At 39.9% G+C, this 27,322-nt stretch overlaps 4 protein-coding genes across 7 annotated transcripts; 1 reads left to right on the top strand and 3 right to left on the bottom strand.

The window, feature by feature from the left end:
• On the bottom strand, positions 94 to 10,168 carry LOC8085464 (kinesin-like protein KIN-UA). Of its 3 annotated transcripts, none has more exons than XM_021448426.1 (20): positions 9,847 to 10,168; positions 9,227 to 9,327; positions 8,996 to 9,118; positions 8,284 to 8,469; positions 7,293 to 7,514; positions 7,042 to 7,195; positions 6,791 to 6,940; positions 6,101 to 6,189; positions 5,204 to 5,416; positions 4,858 to 4,992; positions 4,528 to 4,710; positions 3,563 to 3,670; positions 3,317 to 3,442; positions 3,114 to 3,243; positions 2,930 to 3,022; positions 1,808 to 1,933; positions 1,004 to 1,129; positions 708 to 851; positions 501 to 629; positions 94 to 393 (listed from the first exon to the last, which is right to left on the bottom strand). In XM_021448426.1, exons 1-20 carry the CDS (start codon positions 10,004 to 10,006, stop codon positions 251 to 253), a joined length of 2,841 nt encoding a protein of 946 aa, XP_021304101.1. In that variant the 5' UTR covers positions 10,007 to 10,168; the 3' UTR covers positions 94 to 250. The 3 variants fall into 3 exon arrangements, with proteins under 3 accessions (XP_021304101.1, XP_021304094.1, XP_021304098.1); XM_021448419.1 differs by having other exon boundaries at positions 3,563 to 3,676; XM_021448423.1 differs by having other exon boundaries at positions 3,563 to 3,676; positions 4,528 to 4,707; positions 9,847 to 10,167.
• LOC8080542 lies at positions 11,440 to 14,746 on the bottom strand. Its single transcript, XM_002468444.2, has 2 exons — positions 13,002 to 14,746; positions 11,440 to 11,848 (listed from the first exon to the last, which is right to left on the bottom strand). The coding sequence occupies exons 1-2, from the start codon at positions 14,371 to 14,373 to the stop codon at positions 11,691 to 11,693; spliced, it is 1,530 nt and encodes a 509-aa protein (XP_002468489.1). The 5' UTR covers positions 14,374 to 14,746; the 3' UTR covers positions 11,440 to 11,690.
• On the bottom strand, positions 15,724 to 21,658 carry LOC8080543 (putative ribosomal large subunit pseudouridine synthase SVR1, chloroplastic). Of its 2 annotated transcripts, XM_002468445.2 has the most exons (10): positions 21,045 to 21,657; positions 20,060 to 20,139; positions 19,718 to 19,818; positions 19,328 to 19,397; positions 19,092 to 19,185; positions 18,665 to 18,713; positions 18,204 to 18,354; positions 17,269 to 17,325; positions 16,792 to 16,847; positions 15,724 to 16,304 (listed from the first exon to the last, which is right to left on the bottom strand). In XM_002468445.2, exons 1-10 carry the CDS (start codon positions 21,547 to 21,549, stop codon positions 16,244 to 16,246), a joined length of 1,224 nt encoding a protein of 407 aa, XP_002468490.1. In that variant the 5' UTR covers positions 21,550 to 21,657; the 3' UTR covers positions 15,724 to 16,243. The 2 variants fall into 2 exon arrangements, with proteins under 2 accessions (XP_002468490.1, XP_021307017.1); XM_021451342.1 differs by lacking the exon at positions 15,724 to 16,304 and having other exon boundaries at positions 16,788 to 16,847; positions 21,045 to 21,658.
• LOC8080544 lies at positions 23,125 to 26,148 on the top strand. Its single transcript, XM_002465794.2, has 5 exons — positions 23,125 to 23,518; positions 23,830 to 23,930; positions 24,639 to 24,755; positions 24,828 to 24,929; positions 25,804 to 26,148. Exons 1-5 carry the CDS (start codon positions 23,305 to 23,307, stop codon positions 25,972 to 25,974), a joined length of 705 nt encoding a protein of 234 aa, XP_002465839.1. The 5' UTR covers positions 23,125 to 23,304; the 3' UTR covers positions 25,975 to 26,148.

Raw genomic sequence — 27,322 nt, forward strand, 5'->3', positions numbered from 1 at the left:
AATAGATAGACAGCCATGGACGGACGGTGCTAAGGAAGACTAGAATGAACGGGGACACTGGACGAGAAATAGAGTCGGTGCGAAAAAAGGAAATGAATGTGCACAGGACTACTCTCATCCAAACATAACTCTTTTCCTCTTGCTGTTTGCATGAGCATGAGCGTGACAGCGTGGGACCTTCGGAAAATGGAATATATCATTTGTGTATCATGAATGAGTCTACAACGAAAGGTTTGTCCTGACCATAGACTCATTGGATCTCTCTTAAAAAAGCAGGATTTGAATCTAAAGCCTTCTTAGCTAAACTACGTGTATCTTCTCTCGGGGACTCCCTCGTTATGCGAAGCAGCTCCTTGATTCCGCCAGAAGCAATGATGTCACAAGTGTTGTCTTCTGCAAAGTTGTGGGTGATATTTGGTAAGATACTGTACATATCGATTGTGCACCAAATTCATGAGCTACAAAGGGCAAAATGGTCGAGAACAAACCTATATACTTACCGTTCTGAGCTAGATGGCAAAAAGCAAGCTCAATATGTCTTCGTGTTGAAGCAGAAAACATAGTTGAATGGGCCACCATCCAAGTAAGAACACCATCTTCAATCAGAAGGGACCTCCCTTTCCTGTGACCTATTATTGAACTAAACAATCAGGAAAACTCGATGTATTCCACTTCAATGGCACAATCTTCATAAGTGCAGCACAAACCTTGGCTTATCATCCGGGATTCACATTTTGCAAAGTTTGCTATTCCTCGTGCTATCTGGGCTATCACATCAGTGTGTCCACTGCAAAACATTCCCAGTAGTGCTTTTATTCCACCGTCTTGTTTCAACATTAAGTGCACCTTTTCTGCAAATGTACACACTTGATAGGTCATATCTTTATTCCCCAAAAAATAGACGTTCCACTTCTAGCAACTAATCTTTTAGATCCAACAGTATATGAACCTAACCATAATTTCGTTAAAAAAAACTAGGAAAAATAAAGACAAAAAGCTGTACCATTCCCACATAAATTGGCAATTGCACCAGCCACCATCCGCAAAGTTTGAGGATCATCGGTTTTAGAAGCAACATTTGCTAATAATCGAGCTCCACCTTTATTCATAATCAGTCCCTGGTTTGATCCTGCAATATCGAGTGTCAACATAAATACATAATTCTTAATGCTTAGGATGTAAAAACTAGGCTAATATTGATTTAATTTTATCACAACTTATTAAATAGTTGAAGCTATAAAGCTGTGTGCGTCACACACTAGTGGTGGTAAGTGACCAAACCAAGCTAGAACATGTAAGAGCCCTCCATAGTTTGAATGAGACAATATTAGCATATCATATTAACAAATCTCCATCCATGAGATGGCAAAAATTTGCACAAACATTGTTTCCAATATGATCCAATTCTTTTGAACTTCACTACTGATTCAACTACTATTTGAAACTAGTCTATTCAGCTTTAGTGGATATAAGACTAAAACATCAAAACAGTTCAAGAAAGTGTGAGCTTATATGTAGATGCAATGCTTAACAAATTCACATGCATATAGAACATTTCCGTCTGTAATGATGATAGACGAAAGTGTCCATCTGTAATATTTCTATAGCAATGCAATAATTTGGTATTCACGTGTCAAAGGAATTCTTTAATGGTTAAGATACACATGTTGACAACCATTTTGCAGTATAAATGATGATAATTAAGAAATCCTGGCAGTGAGTGAGCTAGTAGATGATTTTTGGACCATTTTGACCAAATTGAAGAGAAATCTGAATGGTGCTTTGTTGGAAACTATGAATCAATTACCATTCATTGCCAAGTTAGCAACAGCACCAGCAGTGACTCGATGAATAGTGGTGTTTTCTGATGTTTGTAGAAGGGATAGAAGAGCATCGAGCCCTCCTTCCTCAACGATTCTTTCCTGATTAACATCTGCAATCCCAAAAAAGGACAAGTGAGCAAAAACTGGTCATAATCCTAATACTTCATTAGAAGTATAAGACGTTTTAAATCTAAGTTGTGAAACTCTACTTCAGCCACTAATATGTTCTAACCTATTTAAATTCGTCACATTAGAATAGTATTATTAGGTTTGTTAAAAAAATAATATTCAATAGTGATAGATCATAGATACCAGTACAGAAACAGTCATAGTTAAAGTTACTGGAGATTTGGTCTTGTGCAAAGCATCATATTTGAAAAGAAAGTAATTACTATCTACCTTCTTAGAGAACAGAAAGCATAACATAGAGTTACAGCTACTTGTTCAAGAGAAATATTGTAGTGACAAATTATAGTCATGCATATCAGTACTGAAATTAATTTTTTTGCAGTATCATACTCCCAACCATACAAGCACACAGAGATCTTAGAAGCTACAGTGGGGCAGCAATTCATTTTGGGCCCTAGCCAGTCCAGATTGAATTCATATCAATAACAACACAAATTGTTAGGCAAGGCTGTCTCAACTCACGGTGAGTTGATTCGCTTGTGTATGGGGCACAGATCTCTTTTTTTTTTTCCACAACAGCGAAGCCGAATTTCATTACTTGAAAGCAATGAAATTAAGTTTTGTCTAACAAACCATACAATGTGCCTAACCAAAAGCCAAATTGAAATGAACACAAAGGGTTCATCCAACTGGCGTGTGGCCCAGATCTCTGTATGTGTGCACTGGTACACTTAACCTTTCTTCCTATCTTAATGCAATCATAGTACCATACACAGATCTCTTTTTTAAGAGAAAAAACTCAACAAAACAAAGTATGCAAATGGAGGTATTATTTTCATTTAGTAACTGCTATACCAAAATCTCAATACTTTTTTTGTAGGTTCCCTATGTTCAGATAAGTTTTCCATACAAATAGGCTCATGGAGATCAAAGCAGTGTTAAATATATGCACAGTTGCAAGGGGAAAACTCCCAGACCTTCAGCAGCAAGATTAGCAACCACCTTGACAGCATGGATCTGCACATCTAGATCCTCAGACTTCAACAGAGCAAGCACGTTTGGAAGACCAACTGGGTGTCAATTGGGCCAAAACAATTGTCAGGATGGCAGTTCAAGAAAGACAACTGTCTGATCTGGTAGTCTTCCATGATGTAAAGTTACCTTCTTCAAATATCTTTGATATAGTACCTCTCTGACCAGATAGAGCCTCTCTTAATTTTCCTGATTTGGACACAAAAGCTGTGTTGCCTAATCCAGATCCTGATCTAACCATACTACGTGATGTTTGAGACTGTCAAAGAGAAAAATTACATATAAGAAAAATAAACATCAAAATATTAAAGGGTACAATAACAAAACTGTACCTCTTCAGCACAATTATCAGACACAGACGGTTTCAACCTCACAATTTGATCTTCAAGGCCTTGTCTCTGGCTCATTTCCTGCTGCACCTTTTCTTGAGTAGACTTCAGTTCATCATATATTAATTCCTGCAATAATTACCAAAGAAACAGGTAAGCGAGAATTACAGCAAATTGAAAGTAAACAAAAACAATCATGTTTATAAGAATCACGGACAGGGTCAATTAGCTAAGACTGGTTTGCTTTACCTTCTCTGAAATAAGTTCGCTGACCTTTTCTTTTAGTGATTGTACTTGAATTGTAAATTCTTCAGTCGCTTTGGTTAATTTCTTTTCCAATTCACGGGCCATACTTTCCTGCAACTGGAATATACTTTGGTCACCTTCTCTAATGATAAAAGCAACACTTCATATTCAGTTGAGGGCATCTGTGCAGCATTCCATCATTTGGAAATAACTTGACCATGCAACATATACCCAATATAATGAAACACACCTATGAACTGCACAGTATTTATTCCAATGCACATAAAACAAATTCCCAATGCTAATGGGGCAGGTTGAGTACACCATCTTCTAAGCCTATATAACTGAGAGGTGAAAATATAAGCTGTTAAATTTATGTAGCAATATTAAATTAGCATTGAATTAGGTTGAAAGTGGTAGAACTGCTTGCACATTTCCATTTGCAGGCACAAGACATTTTATACAGGAAGTTAAACAAGCCTTTTCCATTGTAGATTCAATCTTGTTAGTCAAAAAGTCAAATATTTTGGCAATTGATATATGACTAATAAGTGGTTTTATTAGTCTCGATTTTGGAGGTGGGAATTTCCCATCAATCTGCAGATATTAAATCTAATTGAGACTGGTAGTATGAAACTCTTGAAACAACAGAAGCAAAGCCTTTTTGTCCCAAGCAAGTCAGGGTAGGCTAGAGTTAAAAACCCAACATGGACACCAACAAAGAGGAAAAAATAGAGAGAAAGAGAAAATAATTATACATAACGCAACTCTTATTGTCATATAAAACTGTGTTTTACCACTTAAAATACAACTTAAGCTGTACTGGTTACAGAAGAAAAGAGGGGCAAAAACACATAATATCCAAGCATGACATGTCTAGAAACCAGAATTGAAAAGTATGTCACAACTTGCCTATTTACTAGGTGCAGAACTATCTGATTCGATAATGGCTGCATCTTAAAGTCTACCTGGGCAGAACTCTGAGCATCACACAGTTGCTGTTGTAGTACACTCATGCGATCTTTCATGCTTGATGAACAACACCTTTCTTCCTCAAGTTTCCTTAGTAATTCTCCCATTTCCTTCTCATGCTCTTTAGTTGCATCGGTAAGAAATTTTGTTTTTGAGAGGTTCTCAAGCTGTTGCTGCTGCTAATAATAGATCTTATGTCAGAATAGAAACATTGTCATGAGATGGACTTTTTCAATGCAGCAGCAGTACAATGTTAAACTAGAACAAAATAAAAAAAAATATGAGCAATGCATAAAGAAATATATAAGGTGGTAATGTCAAGCTACCTTGTTTTCGTCGAGCAAATTCTCAAGCTCAGTAACATGTTTGGATAACAAATTATTTTGGCCTCTCTCTTTGTCTAAGTCCTGCGTCAATTTTTTTACTGCAGATTCCAATTGACGCTTTTCCTTCTCCAGACTCTGGGTTAATAAATCACTTGTTATATTCTTGCCCCCTGAAGCAAGGTTTTATATCATGATACTGAAGAGGGTGGGGTCGCACTGAACGCTACACTTTTGTGAAAAGCAAAATGAATGTACAAATAATTTCCTATTTGAGGGAAATACAGCAGGGCAGAGCACAACTTCAAATTTGCATCTCATAAACAAAGCAGTGGACCATAAAAGATACCTCAATTTGCATGTTAGAGGTCATTCTTAAATCATGGAATGACCTCTCAGATTCTTTCAACCTTTTGTCCATCTGCATTTTTTCACTTCTTATAACCTTTTGTTGTCTCTCCATCTCTGATGTGAGTTGGTCAACCTCACGCTCCATCTTCTTGTAAAGAATTTCGTAATCAACCTCTTCCTTCAACTTCATTGTGTTCACTACTTTCATTGCCTGCAAATCACAAAGTAAAAAAGAAATAAGTTTTAACAGACTCAAAGAAAGCATCCCAATCACAGAAAAAATTGTGGATATAATCTTCAATAATCCCGTGTATTTGATGGCATTACTTTAGCAAAAGCATCATAATCTCAGAAGTCTATCACTACACAATATGTGCAATTGAGATGACATCAGAAGCAGCCACTGCTTCAAAAGGCAGCTAGATAACTGACTAATAGCGTTTGCCATCAGAAGCAGTTTTGTTGTCATGTGTTGCTATGCTCGTCTACAGGGGATGCCAGAACCCAGCCACCAATGTGGAAAACTGCAAAGTTGGGTTTGCTACTTTGCTTAATTTCACAATCATAATTCTAGTTCTCTACCACTGAAGCAATTGAGATGACATTACCAGCTCGGTAGTAGGTTAAAGTGCATTAAGTGAAATAAAGGCAGGTGCATTGAGAAATACATGTCTGGAATTGACTGCAATTTGGTAATGCTTAACCATCATTTGACTAGTGAAAATTTTGTCTCAACTACCAGGTTCAATAATCTGATGTGTCTGGGTTTAAGAGCAAGGTGTTTCTACAGATATGAAAAGAGAGACTACCAAAATTCCAGTATCACAAAAACACAAGAGTATTGGGAAGGAAGGCAGTGCAACATTGGACCAATGGAATGGTGAATTGAACTTACCCTCTGCCCAAACATAACTGTGCTTGAAGTTTCTGAGTAATGCCTAGCAGATGGACCTATTGTCACAACAAGAGAAGTCCTAGCAGTCCCTGCCAATTGAAGACTTGAGCAAATGTCCACCAGATGATATAGCAAAATAGTAACTATTATGTCATTCAAAATGAATTATCCATTATTAATTGATATCCAAATTGAATTGATCAACTGGCTTCAAAAGTTCAAATGTGCATGTTCCAAAGATTTAAGATTTTGTATGAAGACTTTACACCTAACATGACTAACTTATCCAAAATACTTTCCCTAGTAAAACTGCAACTCAGCCTGCATTATGCAATGCTTCCTGCCAATCATTACTGTAAATAGTTCTTTCCGACGCTATTGGTTCTTTAATAATTAAATGGGAACTTCAGCCACAAACATCAGGACATCAAATATGATAACCAGAAACTAAGAAACACGCCACCAATCGAAGTTAGACTTGGAAAGTGTGACATATATCTCATCTTTTTCTTTTGTTCAGCTAGGAGTTGCACAGTACATGCTGCTGCCTTCTGCTAAGAACTGGAGTCATGTAAGAGATATTTTTAGAAGATGCCATCCCGATAGCCTAGTACTCTCTAAAGGGAGAACTTCAGCAAACAGAAGCTAGTAATCAACATTCAACAAACAACATAAGCAAATCATAAGCACCTCCAAATGAATCACGGAGTATCCTTGTAAGCTTTGAATCTCTTGTGGGTATATGGGGACTATTTTCTGCTAGCGCATTAATGCATTTTCCTAAGGAAGTTAATGAGAGATTGATGAACTTGGCTTCTTCGATCATGTGACCTTCACTTCCTGAGAAAAAAAAGGTATTACAGAGCAATGAACACTTCTGTGACAATATTTAGTAACCAACTTGATTCGCAATAGAAAGATAAAATGGAAAGAAGTCTTACCGGATTTATCAATTCGTTCTGATCCAGCAAGGTCGACAATCAAGAGTTTACTTTTGAGAACAAGTGGCAGATCATCAGGAAAAGTGTCACGTCTATCAATATACAAAGAGCTACTATTTTCTTCTTTTCTTCTTGTGCTTCTTTGCAAATGGATCTGAAAAAAAGTATCAATAGTGCATATCTATATCATTATTTACAGAACCTAAAATAGGAGTGATAACAGAACTAATTGTTGCAGTGCAGGAACATACAATTAGAATTGCATGACTACGAGATGATTCCGTGTTCATCTTAGTATTAGCAGCATGACGATTTGCTTCACCGATTTGCAGAAGTTGAAAAACATGTTCAAGATCTTTAACTTCAACTATTGCAGCACCTGGCAAGGAAACTTCACCAGTTTTTGCATCCTCCACTATTGGAATATTAGTCTTTTCTGGGGCCAGTAAATCATGGACAGATTCCAAGTACAGCTATACAGCAAGTAGGTACAAGTTAGCATGATAGACCAAACTCAAACAATAAGCCACCGTTTGTTTAGTTATAAAGATGAAACTTACAAATGATGGATGGAAAATTTGCCAATGAACATTTTAAATATATTATGCATCTTTTGTCTATTTTAATAGTACACAGTAAGAGGTCTATATAGTAAACTTTTACACTTTCTCCCATCCATAAGACCATAAGATTCATATGGTGGGTTAATTTAGCATGAAGAATTTATATAATATAAGATGGGTAAACCACATTTATAGAAATTTATTTACATCTGCACAAGTGTCTTGCTCTATGCCTTTATGGATTCTCAGTTAAGTGCCGAATGAGATGAAAATAGTCAGACCGTCTTGCAACTCATAACCTATTTAACATAACAATTTACCATGCAAAAAACATTCAAGCAAGTCATACATTGTGTGTTATCCTCTTGTCTTCTTCCATAACCAGTTCAATTAGGTTGACAGAATATGTAGTTGTATGATTGAAACAAGTCACGTGACTATTAACATATAAAAAAATGTTATTCTTGCACTAACAATACGTAAGCCATTGCCATTCTTCGAAGCTAAATTACATGATCACCAACATAAAAATATGGCTGTTTTGCAATAACAAAACATCAATAAACAATAACGTCAAATAAGAAAGTCAAAGAAATTCTACAAAAATATTCATGAGCGCTAATTTAAAAGGTGAAAAAAAAGTTAAATAACAAATTATATCAGTTATCGGGAATAAAACCTGTAGATATGATATGGCGACCCAATCTGTTTCAAAAGACAGACTAGAAAGGATATGCTCCAATGCTCTGACCATTATACCACGTTCAGAAGGGTCATCTTTCCCAAGTCGACCAACTGTGTATGTTTTTCCAGTACCTGTTTGACCATAGGCCATTACTGTCCCATTATAGCCTTCTAATACACTCTGCAAAGGTAAATCAGCAGTTATTTTATTCTTATTAAAAAAATGTAATGACTACTTGTGCCTTTTTCCCTCAAACGCGCAGGAGAGATGTGTATCTTTATATTAAAGAGAAAGAAAGAATGGAACCTTACAAAAGAACCCCAAAATGTCAGTACAGAAATAAAAGGGGATGCAAAAAAGGAGCATTAGTCAATGTGGTTTGTAAAGCAACAGAATTAGAAAAGGAAATCATGGAAATGCAGAACTGATGACTGACTGTTGTAAAATGTTACTTCACTATGAAAGAATTTTCACTATACTAGAAATGCAGTGCCCACAAAAGGAAACTAATAAGCAAAGTCGACAGGTATTGTTCTGAAAATATTAATAATCAATTATTATCACAGTTCAACCATGAGGTTATAGTGGCTTAAATATTGTAACAGTTGTTACTCCAGGTTACAACATTAGAAAATCTACATTTCTTTTGATTTGTTCTATGTTGCATATCTAAATTAATTAGTGGCATCTGGAATGCATGACTTGCCTCAACCACGGGCTTTGCCACTGCCTCATACACACGTTTTTGTGAAGCATTTTCACTGAAGACCTCATCGAATTTGTAGGATTCACAGCTCCAATTATTTTTCTTCAGTTTCAGCCTCTTGGACTACAGAAAAACAAGATCATGAACACAATCAGCTGCAGAAAAATATACACACTTCAAGTGATTGCTGATAAAGAAACTGAAAAGTTAAAATGGGATGGACAAGCTAACCTCAGGCTGCAACTCAACATAGCTATCAAAGTCAGCATTATGAGCTAAATCCTCCGAATTCTTCGGCCGAAGCCTTACAGCAACTCTCACTCTGCACGAATCTGTGTTTGTGAAAGGCATGTTTATACCAGTTCTGAATTAATAGAGCAACAAACCAAATTTCCATGATAATAATGAACCGCAGGTCTACCAAAATCGGAACAACACACTGCATCCAAAAAGCGCATATTACTGTATATGACAGTGACACAAGTGCTATCGTGCAAAAATGAACCATCACTCAGTAAATTTGGTGCAAGTGAGCAAGCTTGACGTGAACAAGCTGACCATTAGGGAAGGGGCTACTGCCTGAGGGATATATTGCTGCCACAACAATCCCTGCCTCAGAAGCAACAGCGAGCTGCCAATACAGCACCGCTTATCTCCCCCAACTGCATCTCCGTTACCATTGCAACACCCCTGCTTGATTTCAACTCTCAAGTCGAATCGATTACGCACAGAGAGAAACCAAACGAAACTGCTAAACCCCAACACGCGCCTCCTCGACTTGCTGACGGGATCAAGGGGGGAAAATGCATTCTCCGTCTCCGGTCATTCACGGGGAGATAGATAGTAGATACCGGCGCTGCCGCTGTGGTCGGCGACTGGTCGCGACCTCGCGGGGGATGGGGAGGGGCGGCGCGGACCCGGCGCGACCGACTTGGACCGCGCGCCGCCGCCGCGGGGCGCGCCATTCCTCTCGACGGGCCGTGCAGGCGCCCACCCGGCGCCCGTTGCCATCGCCGCCGCGGGAGCCCCGAGTGCGGGTGGATCTCTCTCGGCGGCGGGGCGAGCTGGGGAGGCGGAGAGAATCGGAGAAACGGGAGGGATTGAGGCGGCGTCAGGCGTGGTGCTGGGGTTGTGGTTTCGTTTCCGTTTGTGTTTTTGAGTTGAGGCGCGCACGACGGCGACCGTGTGGGGGGTGGGCCGGGTGGCCGTACTCAAATACTGCCGTTTGTTCAGTAGCTAAGTGTCATTTAAGCTTTTCGAAAAATAACTTTAACTAAATATATACTAAAAAATGTTTATATTTATATTTATAGTATCATTAGAAAGATTTTTAAGTATAGCTTTTTTTAACAAATTTATTTAAAAATATAAATATTGCACATGTTTTTCATAATTTAAGTCAAACTTGTAATATAAAAATCTAAAACGACACTTCATTTAGGATGAAGAGACGTGGTAACACGGCTGTTGTCTTCCTCAATTAATTGTGGCGATAAAAAACACAATATGAAAAACGCTAACATTGGAAGCGAAAAGAAAAATAATTACTCCCTCCCAAAATACTTCCGGTTCCTGCATGATTGAGGCCTCGTTTCCCCTTGCTAAATTTTAGCCAACTAAATTTTAGTCACTTTAGTAGCTAAAATTTCAAATACATTGACTAAAAAACAGCTAGAATAGTTTAGTCCCACTAGTCATCCAAGAGTAGCTAAAATAATTTTAGCTAGCTAAAATTTAGCAAGTAGAACCAAATGGGGCCTAAGTATTACGACACTTATTTACTACTTTCTCCTAAAACCAAATATGGCACTTAAAAAAACTCAAGGGACACACGTTCTCACTTCTTGAAGAGTCAAATTTTTTAAATTAGACTAAAAATAGAAAAAAAATATTATCAACCATTGTATCTCCAAATAATTTTATGTGTATTTATTTTGGTATGGGGGAGTACACGCTTGGATCAACCAGTGAATTTCAAAACACCATATAATTGCACCTCTAAAATGCTAGAATCACTTTTGAAAATCTAATTTTTCAAAATCTACCATCTATTATCCCGCACAACACAAGAATAAAAAAAAATTGATGCGCTGGGCATAACGGAGAGACCTCCAACCATGTGCCCCAGCACCAGACACCGTACACTGTACCGCGGCGCAACGGCCCATCGCGTCAATTCACAGAGGCACAAAGCCATGGCCAAACAGCTTCGCAGGCTACCATGCTTGGCCGATCTCGGCCGACGAGGCGATGACGACGGAGTAGGAACCAAAGGGGAGGTGCATGAGCTACCACCAGCGAGTCCACGTCCGACTAGACAACTACAAGAAAAATACACCTACACGCATTGAAAAGATGAAAACTGAACGGTGACGACTACCAGACTACAAGCGACAACGGCACAACAATAGGAGTACATGGAACGAGACAGGCACATCCGTGTATAATAGGTTAAAATACTCAACTTTCAACATTTCGATCCTGACTGACATAAACTTATAGAGATAATAAATAAATATCAGGTGGAAGGGGCAAAGCCCAAATCCCAGTCTTACATAACAGCAAGACACAAATAAACCACCCTTTAACCATCTGCAGGACATTCTAGGGCAGGACGATATCATTTCCATCCACTTCCTTCTTACACAACAGCAAGACATAAATAAATCACCCTTGTAACCATCTGCAGGACATCCTAGGTCAGAATCATATCATCTCCATCCACTTCCATTTCAGTATCATGTTCCTTTTGCTCATCGTCCCAGGGTGGCATAGACATCCAGAATCCAGGAGGCTTCTTGTTAGAGGATCCCAGCAAGACCGTCCCTGGTCGTTTCAGGTTTCCCTTAGTTCCTGCACCCAGCAAATTAAACAACCCATGTTTTGGTGAGTGCCAAAAGTTCAGCCCAATAATGCCATGGAAAAAAAAATCCTTTTTTATCTCACCAATCTAACAGCTCTGCAGTGTCCCAAGAAAGCAATGTAATAAAACTATACAGCCCTCCAATACTGGAATTGCTTAAGAGCACTAACAAATCTACCTTGCCCCAAAACAGATGACATGTTACAGGCATATCCTTTATAAATCCAATTGAGTTGGCTCACTACTGTGTGTTTGAATCAGAACCCTGCACTTTAAAATATAATGTATATTTGCTTCACTTATTTGTCCCCCCAAAATAGAGTGGTTTTCTGATAAACTGGGCCAAATTGGTCCGATATGTTCCGCTGGTTCCTAAGCAAGAGGGAGGTGAGGATGAAACCAGTTTAATCAAATGCTTTCTTAGTTACGTGTTAGTATCAAAGGGTTATCATTAGGGAATCCCTTATTATTACTGTCGAATGAAATAGCATAAGCAAAGAACAAAATTAGAAGCAAGCATAGCAAAAGAGACAGGAGGGTGAACATTCTGTTTACTACTAGTTGAGTAAAAAAAGATGATTATGCACCTTGACAACACATTGAGGTGACCACAAATATAGTGTCAAGTACTTCGACCCTTAGGAAAAGCAAGGGGCCAAACAAACCTTTCAAGGAAGCACTTGGACCAAATTGACTATGCAACCACTTTAAATTAAAGGTTTTTTTTTTTAACTTCCTCTATTAAGATAAGAGATGAGAACACAGACATGCAAACATACTATGAACAGATATTCAACTTCACTATGATAAGGTCCATTAGGAACACAATGATGATATCTCCGGGAAGCATGGAATCACCCAGCCTTGGGGCATGCTTCTGTTATCTACCTAAAACAAATGGGACTGATACAACACTGGTCACTGCCTCACTGGGACAACACAATCACATCTTCTGTTGCAAACGATCAACCTTGTCTGAATTTGTGGTGAACATGGCATTTAGACACCCATAACCCACTCATCAGCGATTATATGGACTGGGCTAGTTTAGCAGGCAATTATACTGGGACAATGCAATAACAGAACCAAAAGATTTGTAGAAGTAACCATGAGATGAGGGTTGCATTGCTCGAACATGATTACCTGTGCCTGCCGTCAGATATTTGGATATCCTACTGTGCATATAGCCAAAATCAATAGTCCTTTCCGCAGCAAACCCATCCACTCCTTGTAATGTGTTGTTCTTCATGTCCACAGCAATCACCCAAGCCTTGCCATCCATGCTCTTCGCCTTGGTCATGAAGTAAACAAGATCATCATCATCACTCAAACTGAGTGTGGGTTGACATATGAAGAGTCCCTTGAATGGTTCCATAGTCATGCCACTATGGTCCATCATCACAGGCAGTAGCTTAAAATGTGGGTTGTTGTCAATTGGGATATCAGAAGACTCTTGCTTACAGCCCGGTTTCCAACAGTCCTCAGCACAATCAGCATCCACCGGCCTTGTCCATATCCTGGACACCCAACCATCCCTGAAGTAGCAACCCCTAAAGGTTGGGTGAGGCTTCCAGTTAACCTGCAGCTCAACGTATCTAATGGTGCGACCTTGTTGGACTACGGCGATGTCCCGAGCGAGCCGTGCGTCATCGTCCCAATCTGCCCTGCCTGGAAGGAGTGGTGGTGGCAAAGTGACATAACGAATAGGAGGGGTGGTTTTGCCTTGCTGAAGCTTGAGCACATCACAGAGGATGATACCCCGCCAGAGGTCAACGAAGCCCATGGTGCCAGAATCTCCTCCTACTGAGATGACCTTGCTGTTGCGATGCTGGAAGTAGCAGCCATATTGGCGTCCATGTTGGTTGCTGTCCACTGAGATCTTGTGGGTACTCCAAATGGTTGGGGAACTGGAGTTGTATAGGAAAATGACGAAGTCTTCAGGGACCATGGAGCTGCGCTCCTTACAGAGTGCGGCGACAATATAGAAATCACCTGCGGTGCCGCGGTGGGGGCGGCACAGCGCGTTGTCGCGCCATTGGTGGCGGGCGCCGCAGCGCAGAATGCCAACTTGATGTGAACCAAAGCCATAGGGTCTAGGGGGCCGCGGGAGCCGCTTGAGTGACGGCCCCCCGCCCGCGGCCTCGTCGGTGGCCTGGTAGATGTAGTAGTCCGCATCATCCAGAAATTCCCATTTAGAACTGACGATGACCCGAAGGAGGACGAGGTCCTCCTCCATGGCGAGGATGTCCGGCTCCATGGAGAACACGGTGTGTTCGAATCCAGGGCAGAACACGCACAGGTAGGAGACGCGCGGCGGGCGAGCGAGGCAGAGGGTGACCTGGAACTGCTCACCGCGCCATGTCCTGGAGAAGGCAGTTGTGGCGTTGTGGCGTTCAGCGACGTAGGCCTGGTGGTCGAGGAGCACCCACTGGATCTCACCGCCGTCTTCGTTCCATTCAGGCGGGTGCAAGGAGACGTCTCGCAAAATAGACATGGGCTCTTCTGTGTCACCCATGGATGGATGGAACGATGGATCCGTCGATGTCGATCTCTTGCTGTTCGTCTTCCTCTCCTCTTTCTCTTCCTCATAATAACTAAATTTTTTGGAGCTGTATTTATTCTCTGTTTCGAGGACGGCGAGACCGAAGGGGATTCAGGATTCTAGTTCTAACACTACAGGAAGGAGGGGATCGAGCCGGACTGGGGGATGGAGGGCGGAGCCGCATCACCGTCGGCCCGATTGTGGGCGGCGCTAGGGCAAGCTGGAGGCGCGTTGGGGTTGTGGTTTCCGTTTGTGTTTTTGATTTGGGTTGAGGACACCACGATCGGGTGGGGTAGTGGCCCGCTCTGGGCTTGTTGGGGAAGAAGCCTACCCTTTTTTTTTTCCAAATAGTTCCAAAAAAATTTGCAAAAAATTTCACTGTCACATCAAATTTCACAGCGCATATAGGAAACATTAAATATAAATAAAATTCTTTTAAATCTAGCTAATCTATGATTAGACAATATTTATCAAGGCCTTGTTTAGTTCACCCCAAAATCCAAAAAGGTTTGTCTGTAAATATTCTCCGTCACACCAAATCTTGCGACACATGCATGAAGCATTAAATATAGACGAAAATAAAAACTAATTACACAGTTTGTCTGTAAATCGCGAGACGAATCTTTTGATTCTAGTTAGTTTATGATTGGACAATATTTATCGAATAAAAACGAAAGTGCTACAGTAACGAAATCCGAAATTTTTTCGGAACTAAACAAGGCCCAAATATAAACGAATGTTCATTTTATAAAAAAATTTTGGAACTAAACAAGGCCCAAGAAGCCTTCCCTGTTGCCGGTTCTTTAAATGGCAAGCGCTGCCTCTTCTGAAAAGAAGAGACCTTTGTCTCTTTTTTAAGGCCTTGTTTAGTTCTAAATTTTTTTGAAAAATCGACACTGTAACACTTTCGTTGTATTTGACAAATATTGTCTAATTATAGACTAACTAGGCTCAAAAGATTCGTCTCGTCAATTTCGACCAAACTGTACAATTAGTTTTTCTTTTCGTTTATATTTAATACTCCATGCATACGTCTAAAGATTCGATGTGACAGAGAATCTGGAAAATTTTGCAAAATTTTCTAAGAACTAAACTAGACCTTAGGCCAGTTCCCAAAATTTTTCAAGATTCTCCATCACATCGAATCTTTGGACGCATGTATAAAACATTAAATATAGATAAAAACAAAATCTAATTACATAGTTTACCTATAATTTACGAGACAAATCTTTTGAAACTAGTTATTCTATAATTAGATAAAATTTATCAAATACAAACAAAAATGCTACTAGATCCAAAAATTTTCCTCAACCGAACAAGGCCTTAACGAAAGGGCACAGCACCGTTCTATTTACCAGTAAAGTATTTTAAAGAAAAAATGCTCAGCAAACAAGCTACAATGCAATTTGGCCAAACACAATTCGTCTGTCATCAATTATTGTCTAACTGTTGCACAAATGGTTCATGTCCTCGCACAAGACCATGCGATTTACATTGATATGTACAACGTATATGCCGTCAGGAGTTCAGCTATTTGACAATGTTTCATCCCCACCAAACGACTGCTGCATCGTGGACTTGGAGGTTCTGCTGTTTCATCTGATGTGGAGATTCGTCAGCGAAGTGGTTCACAAGTTCTTCAAAAAAAAAAGTATGGTTGTCGCACTTTGCCCGTTAGCCGCCACCACCACACCCAATGGACATCGAGAACATTCACAGGTTTTCTTAGTTGAGTAGCAGCTCATGCCTTGCGACTGTCAGAAGGATTGCTGCATCTTTGGACGAAGATGTGCTTATCCACATTAATTCCAATATCCTCACTAAAAGAACCCAGGTGTCATCTCTACTTGTTGCCTTCTAGTGCCTTGATGTCAGCCTGTTTGAGCTCAACAAACTTCCCAATTCTGAAAAGTACAGAATAAACTAATACTCACTTTTTCATTCACTATCTACCCTTTGTTAGCATGAAGTTGATTAACCAAAAAAAAAGTGCACTGAACATCTACTGATTGTCTAACTTTGCTTCTTGACTACAATAATGATATGCATACTGCCTCTTGACAGAAAATTCACCCATATGACTGGTATTTATATCAGCTCCTAAAGGCATATATGAACAGCACATCATATCTGCGCCTGGATGCCAGATTTCCACAAATGATACTTCTGTGATAAGTACATCAAAGATTGATCTTTCTGAAATAGATTGCTCAATTTTCCCATAAAATAGTCCAAAAGGCAGAAAAAGTTAGCCTAAAAGGGCATTTTGTAAAGCAGCTAAACTGAGAGTAGAATTGTAACTATCAATCCAAGCAAAAGTTAGTATCAGTCAAACACAATGATACAGTCACCATTTGAGGTTAAAAAACAAAATTACAGAAAGTACATTACCCCAGATCTGCCGGAAGCCTGAACCTGCCAATCCGAACACGTTTCAATGCATAAACCTATCATCAAGGAAAATTAAGCATCAATTACATACCAAGGGAAATACAATAGCACAAAATGTTATTTGGCTCACAAATTTGCATTCTATCGTGTCCAAGCATACAGTGCCAGACAAACTATGTGAGGAATAGATAAAGAGCAGTGGCTTATTTGTATAGATCAGGGAATAGCAGTGTGTGGCACCAATCACCATCAGGTCATCACGTGCTACAGATATGTGTACGATGTAGGCAATGTGGTCATCAGGTATCTCCAGTTCTCATTCCAACAGTAAAGTGGAAAAAAGAAGGCAAAAGCAACATTATGTTGCCATCTCAAACCAAGATCTAAATAAAATAGTAACCAACTTATTCTGCAAAATAAAATGACTAGGAATGGACAATAAACTACATAAGAACAGGTGGACAAAAACAAACCAACCTGTAGCCCTGCATTCTGTACAAGTTCACGGACTTCATGATTTCGTCCTTCATGAACCTGCAAGAAGTCAACAATATCAACGGGCAATAGAAAATAACACACGATGCTTAATGCTTAGCATGTTTAGACCATTTCTTCAGTCAAGTCTATTTGCAGCAACTAAAGAACAACTTGACATGTTAAAATGCTACTAGTAATCTAGTATGGCCAACAAAAATGGGACTATAACAAGGCAGAGTAGGGACAAAGGGTAGAGAGGAAATTGAAATAACTACATGCTTGATTCCTCAATCAACAAGCATGTGAAATGTAATTGCACTTCCTCATATATGGAAATACTGTGACAGTGAAGAAGTGAAATACAAATGCTGTAATATAACAAAATGTAGTTATTGCACCCTTGTTTACATTGCATTATTGCAATGATATGGAAATATGCTGATTCCACTAGGCTTTGAAATATAATAATGCAAGAAAAGGTTCCAACATTAATTCCTCGCAATCATGCCTTTCCCAATTGTGAATAAGTTGAAACAGAGGTTTCTTTAACAACAGCAGCATGCTCTATTTATGCAGGCTAGGATAGTTTCAAATATTGCAGAAGGTAACTGAAGCAGACTGGAATTTATGTTAATTCCAAACAAATTATCCATGGAAGTTCTTGCTTGCCACACGTTGTGATGGACTTCAAATGTTTGCCAAGCACTTTGGAAGACCAACTAATATGCAACCATTCCCACAGGATACTATTCAAAAGAACCTTTAATGTGGCTACAGTGGATATACAACAACTGATAAAAGAGTAAGAGGTCAAGCAAAATCACCTATTTTTTTAATAGTCCTGAGGACAAATAACAGCCACATTGCTTACGTAAATAAGTAAATCCAAAAGCAAAGAGGAACAGGACACAATAAATGAAGCTAGAAAAAAATACCACTATCTTCAGGCGGGTCTTCCTTGTATCTGATTGGGCATCCAATGATTCTACTAAATCAGGAATGCACATGATCCCATCAATTTTTGTGCCTTCGCTGATAGCTATGAGGTGTTTTTTGTGCACGGCACCATCAATAGTTACCACATATCTGCAGCATAAAAAAACACAAACCTGTGATATCAAATTTATGTTCACTTTCCCTACTGTCCATTGCCCAGCAACCATTTTTTAAAAATGATTTATAATTGGAAAACCATGCATGGAGAAGATTTGTATATTGATGCTATTCAAATGGTCTTCTTTCATAGTTCTCATATTATATGGTAGAAGAGACATTACTAAATATGTGTGCTACCAAATTCTGCATAATAATGAATACTAGTACTGTTCCAGTACATGTTACTTTTGCATTACAGTATTAGAATAACATATAAACCTGCCAAAGACACTAAACTTACTCTTTTGTTACATTTGAAGAAGGATGTGCAAGTTTTTGAGCAAACTCACCTAAAAGAGAGGACAAAAATCAAGCTCAAGTCTTGGGTGACAAAAAAAGAAAAAACTGCCCTTTTCTAAAGTAAGTACTCCCTCTGTTCCAAATTGTAAGTTCTTATAGCTTTTCTAGATACGTACCACCCTCTGTCCCAAATTATAGGTCGATTTGGCTTTTCTAGGTACATAGGTTTTATTATGCACCTAGATATATGCTATGTCTAGATACGTAATAAAAATTATGTATCTAGAAAGGCCAAAACATATAAATTGGAATGGAGGAAGTAGGTTTTACTATGTTCTAGGTACGTAGCAAAAGTTTTGTACCTAGAAAAGCCAATGACTTACAGTTTGAACAGAGGGAGTACATATTACCAAGTATGATAAACTTACCATCATTTGTGACTATTATCAAACCAGACGTGGCAACATCAAGACGACCCACAGTAAACAAGCGTGGTTTTGGCAGTCCTGGTTGAATCTTGTTCTGTAAATATGCATAGGTATAATAGAGATTTACCCAATATAGATTCATAGTCAGAAAACGTTCAGGAATTCATCAATTCTTGTGAATTCCATTAACATCAATATAATATGAATGATATGTGAGGCCCTGTTATGGAACATACCCAGCCCTTCAAATAATCATTAAATAAGGAGACAACAGACTTTGAGTCTTCACCACATGAGCAAATGTACCTGTAGCACAGAAACAAAATGTATTAGATTGATGATTCCTTTTCTCTAATTCAAAAATATTTCACTGCAATACAAGATAATCATGGCATCATGCTTAATGCAAAAGGATGGTGTCAGAAAGGACCTGAGTCCCAGGCTGAGCCAGTTCAAATATTCCTAAAGTCCCTTATGACTATGATATTTCTATATACACTTAAGTGAGCTTCTATGGACGTAGACCAAGAGCCAGGGCTGAAACACATGAAGACCAGGACTTGGCTACACGCCTACACCATTGATGATGCAGCACATAAGTCAGGTATGGAAAATAAGAGACCAACCCCTTTGGCTTGTTAACAGCAAAATACAGCTTCGGAGGCAGCTTCTTGGAAATGCGATTCCCATTAACGTAGATAGAATCCTTTGAGATGTCAACTTTGGTCTGCACAAAATAAATTATTTATCCTTTGAATTAACCACAGAAACAAAGTTTTGTTCATTGTAATGCAATGGAAAAAGTTTGGTAAAAAATCAATTCATATAAAACAGTTCTAGTTTTCTTGGACCAAACATGTGCTCTAAGACCAACAAAGAACATCAACATTAGTATGAAAGTAAAATATTATGGTACCAAAACTAGTATCTCCTCATTCATGGAAGACAAAAACTCTGAGAATTCATACCTGAGGAGAAGTACAGACTGAACCATTGACAGTCACCTTCCCTTGGAAGATGAGCTCCTCACTGGTCCTTCTTGATGCCACTGGGAAGAATTGTTTAGTAAGCATCTTAACATATAATGGTAATCAAAACCAAACGTTTTGAAGAATGAAGTATTATATTTCTAGAGTTACTCGAAAGGAACTAAATAAAATCCAACCTCCCCAATATTACAAATGACAAGTGGAAATAGCAAGCCAAAGTGCCAAACTGCTAAAGGTATCAGGAGCAAACAAACCAAGTTTTTTTTTTTGAGGGTCAACGGGGGGGAGGCATTCCCCACCTGATAAAACTTTATATTTTAGCCCAAAAACGGCTCGCAAAAGAGTCAGCATATTACAATAGCTGCAACTAAGAGTTGCTTTGAGAGGGTTTTACAAGTCTTAGACAGGAGCTGTCTAGATTCGTGAAGGCCTAGCCATTTCAAGGACTGAACACCACTGGGTAACTACTGCCCTTTTTCGCCTCGGCAGTCTGTGCTTCCAGAGTTCGGCTGCCGATTTGCAATCACAGAGGATTCGGTCAATTGAATGAGCTTCGTTGTTGAAGATCCTTGCATTTCTGGCTTTCCAGATGTGCCAGCAGATTAGCGCAATGAAGGAAGGGAATTCCTGGATGGGGGCAGCAGTATGCAATAGAAGCTGCCATTTTGGGAGAGCTATCTGATTCCAAAGGAGAACAACCTGGGTTTTCTAGTTCATTTGGCCAAAAATGCTAGGTGCTAGTAGAACCCAGCAGATAATGATAGTATCACACAAGCATGGTTATCTCCACAAACTAACAACAGTTGATATACCACTAGAATCAACACCAAATCAATACCAAAATCATCTGTCTCTAACTATTCTGATCTAAGATGAGGAACGTTAACTTATCCAGAATACCACTTAAGCTACTGCTACTTGATTCGAATGCCTGAAGTCCAGAAATACATAGGACAAGGACTACCTCCTGCGGCGGCAAGGACCTTGGCGAGCCGCTGCGGCTCCCGCTCCTTGATATTCTCATTGTAAAACCTCCTGGCCGCCTTGGAGAACTTGGGCGGCGCGGTCGGGGCGGCCTTCCGTGCCTTGACGCTGGCATTGGAAGCAGCCGCGGCGGCGGCGGCAGCAACCGCGCCTTTTGGGCCCTTGAGGGTTTCCTTCTTGGCGGCCTTCTTAGCCTCCGCCTCGGCGAGCGCGATGGCCTGGAGCACGTCCGGCGGCGGGGAGGTGCTGAGGCGGGGCTTGCCGTCCTCCCCGCGGACGATCCACGGGACCAGTGGCTGCGCGGACGGGGCCTTTTTGGACGGCGCGGGCTCCGCGAAGGTGATGTTGAAGTCCGGGGAGGCGGAGGTGGAGGTGGACGAGGTGGCGCGGAGGAGGAGGGGTGGGAGGCGGATGCCTACGCGGAGCACGGAGGCAGGCCGGGTGAGTAAAGGGTGGAGGGAGACGGCAGCGGTGGCGAGGGCCATGGGCGCGGGCCGGCGGGTGCTTCGCTCTTGCAGAGTTGCTGCCGTCAGGATTTGCGGGTTTATCGGATATCGCGGCGCTTGCGCCACCACGAAGAAGCTGGGAGACGAAAATGGGCAGCAAATAAATAGGCCCGGTTCCATTCCGGCGAGGCCCTCGTTGGATCATGTACGGAGTATAATTTAGTTATAGATTTTATTTAGGTTTATATTTGTTAAATATAAATAAATCTATAACTAAAATATATATGATCTAATAAGTATACAGTTTTTACTATAATTCATCAATCATATAATATTTCATAAAAAATTTATCACAATGGAACCATATAAACTGCAACTATGAATTATTCTAATTAATTATAAAAAAATATAGATCTAAAGCCACAACAAAAATTTTGTACTAAAACACTGTATTATATGTTCACATGTAGATATACTCATGTGGAGTCTAACAAAATTATAATTTTCATTTTTTTTGATTTTTTGTGATTTATTATGATTTTTTAAAGATTTAATTAAAATAAATAAAAAAGAAAAATACAAAACCGCCTTCAAAACTATTTATAACAGGGCCAGTGAGGTAATATGAACGATTTTAAAAGTTCATGGAGATGTTTTGCCTGGTTTTGGAGTTCAGAGATGAAAAGTGGACTTTCGTGAAAATTCAAATATTTACTTTTTATTGTTTTAATAACAACTTCTAACTTACTTCTTTTCCCCTTTAAAGCAAAGAGAACCTCTTAAAAAGAATTCTAGTATCACCTTTTCTCTATCTGGATCATTGTAGCATTTGGTGGAAGATTCTTGAAATGATTTATAATTTAAGATGCATAAAATATTCAATGATTTATTTAATAATACTAATTATGTGTCATAAATATATTTTTCTATATATTTGATTAAAGTTAAAAATATTTAACTTCTTGAGAAGTGAGAATAATATTTTCATGGGATGGAACAAGTACTTATGATGACAAACATGGCATGATCATAAAAAAATACATCTGTGGTGATTTTGTTAATCTCGAGACTTGCCGATCCATTAATTTCTTCGAAGGTACTCATAGGGGTAGGATATATGTGCATGTGTTCATATAACTAAGACCTTATTTAGTTCGCAAAAATAAAAGTTTTTGGGTATTTTGTAACACATTTGCAACTTGGCAATTAATGTTCAATTATGGACTAATTAGACTTAAAAAGATTTGTCTTGCAAATTACATGTAAATTGTGCAAATAGTTATTTTTTAAATTTATATTTAATGTTCGAAACACGTGTCTAAACATTGATAAGAAAAAAATTGAGTGTATCTATGTGAGTGTATTTGCAGTGAGTCTCACGGGGAAAAATGACGGAACATACCACCCTATCCATTTCCGAGCACCGGTGAGTATTCATCCTCCCAGTCTCAGATCCCAGCTTGCCAGCACATCGTGCAGCAACCCGACAAAGGAATCTGGCCCCTTGGTTTCTCAACGAGCGACCAGCCAACGTCCGAGATCCAACGTGCCTTGTTGTGGACACCAACGCCACCGGAACAAAGAAACAGAAGACGACGCACGGCCAAGCAGAGGCGGCACCAGGCAGGCAGAGGCACCGGCGAAAACGAACAAGTCCACGTCCACCACCTCTCGGGAATCCACGACCACCACAGGAAAAAGAGACGAGCGCGGCGCCCCTTTATCCGCGATCACCTGTGTTCCTCGCTGCCGCTGCATCTTCTTCGGACCCGCCTCGCGCAGTGCACCGTTCCCATGGCCGATTCAGCCGCGCTCTCCACCTCCCTCCCCCGCTCGCTGGCGTCCAGGAGGCCCCTCTCGTCCCCTCTCCACGCCAGGGCCAGAGCCCGCTCCCAGCTCGATTCGCGCTCGCTCCACCGGTTGCGTGCTCGGGCGGGGAAGGACGATCCGGAGGACCTCTACGGACCCTACCCATGGGACCAGCCCTTGGATCTCACCACTGGGTTCGGTAAGTTCGCCAGCGGACCTCTCGGGTCTCGGTTGCTGCCCCCCGATGCTTCGGTTGCAAGCGACGGGGTTGGATTCACCTCGCTAATGTATGCTATGTTGTGCTGATCATGTGCTGCGGGTTGAGACTTTAATGAGATTGCTAGTGATTGAGGCAACGATTGCTATCTTCTGCTTTGCGGAAAGCTAATGAGACAGATAATGGGATCAATATTTTAGAGATTTTAGGTTGCTTTTCGAAAGTGTTTCTTTTGCCTCTTCTGCGCACAGTTTCCACACCGTCTAAAAGTCCTGATTTGCTTGTCCTAGCAGACATTCAGTGGGTGCCAGAAGACAGAGTCACGCTGTTCACTTCTGATGGGCTGATCCAAATTGGGGGTTCCCTGGTTCCTCGCCGAGTTAGTGCTTCTGAGGTACTGAATTCATTGCAATCTGTAAATCCCCAAATGCAGTTTTGGCTGAGATGATTTGACGGTATGCTATTAGAATACATATATCCCTTAGCCTTAGGGGGGGGGGGGGGGGGGGGGGGGGGGGGCTATTAGAAAGCTTTATGCACCATACTGAACATCAGTAAATTGATTGTACCTGTGGTTGTTTTGTGCCTCTTGTTACAAAACATCTGAATGTTTGCTTCAACTCAAATCTCGGTTTCGATGTAACAAAAACATATGAAAGGGAAATGCATCTTTATTTGTAGATATATTCAGCACTTACATTCTCACAGACAGCCCGCCTTCTCAGGTTGCAATGCACCTTATTTGCAAGAGTTCTCAAGTACTCCCTCGGTTCCAAATTATAAGTCATTCCAAGAATCAGTAACAAGTATAACATCCATTTTGACGTAAATGCATTTTAAAAAGTTTCTTTAATTGCATGCATCTCTAGCTACATCTTACTAATATGAAAGATTCTTCACCTTTTAGCAATGCCTGCTGATGCTAGGTCCAGAAATATCATATTGACAAACTCTACGTCACTTTATATGAGTATTTCTTGTATTATTGTATCATTAAGTATGACTTTCATAATACTTGCCAAAGCTGTTAGTTTTGCTTTGTCCTCGTCGACGTTTCCCATGTTATCTGGACTTTTCTTCTCATGTCACATTTTTTTCCCAGAAGAGGCAACGGAAACTGAAAAGCGCACAAAAGTTGCGCCGGTTTCAGGAGAGCTCTTACATGGATCCAAATCAAAGTCTTTGCCTTGGAGCACTATTTAACATAGCAGCAACAAATGTAAATATTTGTTACTTCTTACTTGCTTACTATATTTACACTTCCTTTTAATAATACCATTTGATGTCTCAGGGCCTAGACATGGGCAGAAGATTATGCATCTTTGGCTTTTGTCGTTCTATTGAAATGTTAAGCGATGTAGTGGAAGATACAGTATTGGAGCATGGTGGCGAGGTATGTTATGATATTTGGTGAACTATACATGTGCAAGAATCTTTAGTTTGGGAAGTATTAATTGGTGTCCCTTGATCTGCCTTTAATATTTCGAGAAGAAAAACTAAGAGTGCATTACATGGTCAATGATTACTGAAATTATATTGCTTTGGCGGTGAAAAGACAGTACCAGAGGAATAAGGCACACCACACCAAGCACCGTAGAAAAACACCCTAAAGTTTAATCGATAAGAATAAAAGGTGGATTGAATATAGAAATGTTACACATACATCAATATTTTGCAGATAATAGTGATCTAACCAAGTGAATTAAGTGTTTTTTTTAACGAATCAGGCAGGAGAGCTGCTGATTATATTAATAAGAAGAAGTTAAGTGTTTCTTTTGAAGTTTAAACATTCACAAGTGCAAGCTAAACAAAGCCTGGAAGGTTTAACTGTGACCTAAACAAAGTCTTTCTTTTTAGTGGCTTGTGTTCATCTGAATCCTACCAAACGTCTTGTAAATATTTAGGAATTTGCCACCCTAAGTGCATTTACAGGATTTCCAATCGTCTTGTCCCTCGGGCGTGTGGCTATGTGACCCATGCATCAGTAACACATGCAGTGATAAATCCTTGAAGTGCCAGTGGCATCTATGGGGCCAATGTGACCTAATGACGAAGTCTATGCATATATTGGCACAGCAGAATGTGTGTGCCTCTGTAGGTTTTTTTTTTCACATAATGATAGCTTAACCAACTTAGGGGTGAGGTATTTTTATGTAGGGCTGTGCCAGCACTGGCATTTGTCATGGCTCAGGGCTCAAATGCTCACACCTCGTTGCCTTGAACACATAGCTAATATTTAGTTTGCTGAATGGGCATTACCCTTGCAGGTTGTCACTGCAGAGAAAGCAAGCAATGACGGCCTCCAGGAGAAGCTAATCATGTCTGTCGCAGTACCATTGCTGTGGGGTGTTCCTCCAGCATCAGAGACCCTCCATGTCGCTGTGCGGAGCGGTGGAGGTATTGTCGATAAGATCTATTGGCAGTGGGACTTATTCTAGGATGTCCGGAGCCAAAACGTTAACAAAATTGATTCCACGATGTATATACATATATCTCTCTAATTCTCTGCACGCATTGTGCAGGAAGTGTAAACTTAGTATCTACCTGTACAGTCCCGGTCACCCTTGTGCATATATAAAAAAACTCTGGGGCCACGTCTCATTTTTCATGCATCCGTATTTTGAATGTCAATTTCTTGGCCACCTAAACCTAAACACACAATACTACAACTACAATAGTGAGGTTCAATCAAAAGACATGAATACGGAATGAATCATTTGCTCGTATCGTTATCTTTGCCTTCGTTATTTATGATGAATGCCTGGGTCGATGGATCCTCTAGCTTTATTCTACAATTCTTGACAAATGATGTAATGATATTGAATGAATAAAGTCTGTCAGTTGGTTTAAAAAAATGTAGAAACTATTTTCAATTTAAAAACAATCAACATTTTTGTCAGAAAAAGGTTTTCCATGCCTAAAAATGCTCACTACATGGAACCATGCATGTCTATCAACATGGTTCTCCAGTTTATTCTCTCCTCTATGCCAATTTCATTGGGGTTTCATGCAGTGGCGGAGCCACAGAGTATGTAGCGGCATACCCTGCAAAACCAACGGCAAGAAATACTTCATCCTAAATTATAAATAATTTTAAGAATCTTGAAGAGTCAAACCAACTCAAGTTTGATCAAATTTATATCATAAGATAATAATATTTATAATAATAACTAAGTATCATTAGGTTTTTCATTAATTATATTTTTATATTATATCAATTTAATGTTATAAATTTTTATAATTTTTTCTATAATTTTGGTTAAATTTGACATGCCTTGGCTCTATAAGATTCTTATAATAACTTATAATTTAGAATAGAGAGAAATATAATATAGTCTGTATTTGTAAAAAAAAAGGAAAATTGAAAAAACAACACCATCACGTGATGACAGGAGGCCCATGTAACGCGGCCACTCGGCAAGTGAACCCATACGGTATGTCTCTGACTCTCTACACGACGTTTCAATTTCCTAATCTGAGTATGGAACCACGGAGAAACACACCACCTGCCCCTGAGGCCCGGACTGGTGAGTCGAGTCGGTGACGCCCTGCTGCCCGGGCCCCTGGTGCCTGCCGGCTGCTGCCCTCCGCCCTCCGCCCTGTTCGGATAACCGTCTATTTCTCGCATTGTCTCGTGTGCAGTATTTATAGTCGCGCTAATTAACGCTTATCGTCTTTGATTCACTATTTTACTTAAATAAAAACTCTTTGCTCTTCGCCTTTTATAGAAAATTATTGTTTAGACTTTTGTATGGTTGTCTAGTCACTTTCATTGAGCCAGATATT

The sequence above is a fragment of the Sorghum bicolor genome, chromosome 1, assembly GCF_000003195.3.
Source record: "Sorghum bicolor cultivar BTx623 chromosome 1, Sorghum_bicolor_NCBIv3, whole genome shotgun sequence".
NCBI classification, from domain to species: domain Eukaryota; kingdom Viridiplantae; phylum Streptophyta; class Magnoliopsida; order Poales; family Poaceae; genus Sorghum; species Sorghum bicolor.

Excerpts from the sequence above, each read along its gene's own strand:
- LOC8085464 (XM_021448419.1), bottom strand. The coding sequence starts at position 10,006 with ATGGCAACGGGCGCCGGGTGGGCGCCTGCACGGCCCGTCGAGAGGAAT. Across the intron at positions 5,417-6,100 it reads CAGTTATGTTTGGGCAGAGG|GCAATGAAAGTAGTGAACAC; the intron begins GTAAGTTCAATT and ends TGTGATTTGCAG. Across the intron at positions 3,244-3,316 it reads CTGATAATTGTGCTGAAGAG|TCTCAAACATCACGTAGTAT; the intron begins GTACAGTTTTGT and ends TCTCTTTGACAG.
- LOC8080542 (XM_002468444.2), bottom strand. The coding sequence starts at position 14,373 with ATGGGTGACACAGAAGAGCCCATGTCTATTTTGCGAGACGTCTCCTTG. Across the intron at positions 11,849-13,001 it reads ATATCTGACGGCAGGCACAG|GAACTAAGGGAAACCTGAAA; the intron begins GTAATCATGTTC and ends TGCTGGGTGCAG.
- LOC8080543 (XM_002468445.2), bottom strand. The coding sequence starts at position 21,549 with ATGGCCCTCGCCACCGCTGCCGTCTCCCTCCACCCTTTACTCACCCGG. Across the intron at positions 17,326-18,203 it reads AGACCCGCCTGAAGATAGTG|GTTCATGAAGGACGAAATCA; the intron begins GTATTTTTTTCT and ends GACTTCTTGCAG. Across the intron at positions 16,305-16,791 it reads AGGCTTCCGGCAGATCTGGG|AATTGGGAAGTTTGTTGAGC; the intron begins GTAATGTACTTT and ends TGTACTTTTCAG.
- LOC8080544 (XM_002465794.2), top strand. The coding sequence starts at position 23,305 with ATGGCCGATTCAGCCGCGCTCTCCACCTCCCTCCCCCGCTCGCTGGCG. Across the intron at positions 24,756-24,827 it reads TTAACATAGCAGCAACAAAT|GGCCTAGACATGGGCAGAAG; the intron begins GTAAATATTTGT and ends TTGATGTCTCAG. Across the intron at positions 24,930-25,803 it reads TATTGGAGCATGGTGGCGAG|GTTGTCACTGCAGAGAAAGC; the intron begins GTATGTTATGAT and ends TTACCCTTGCAG.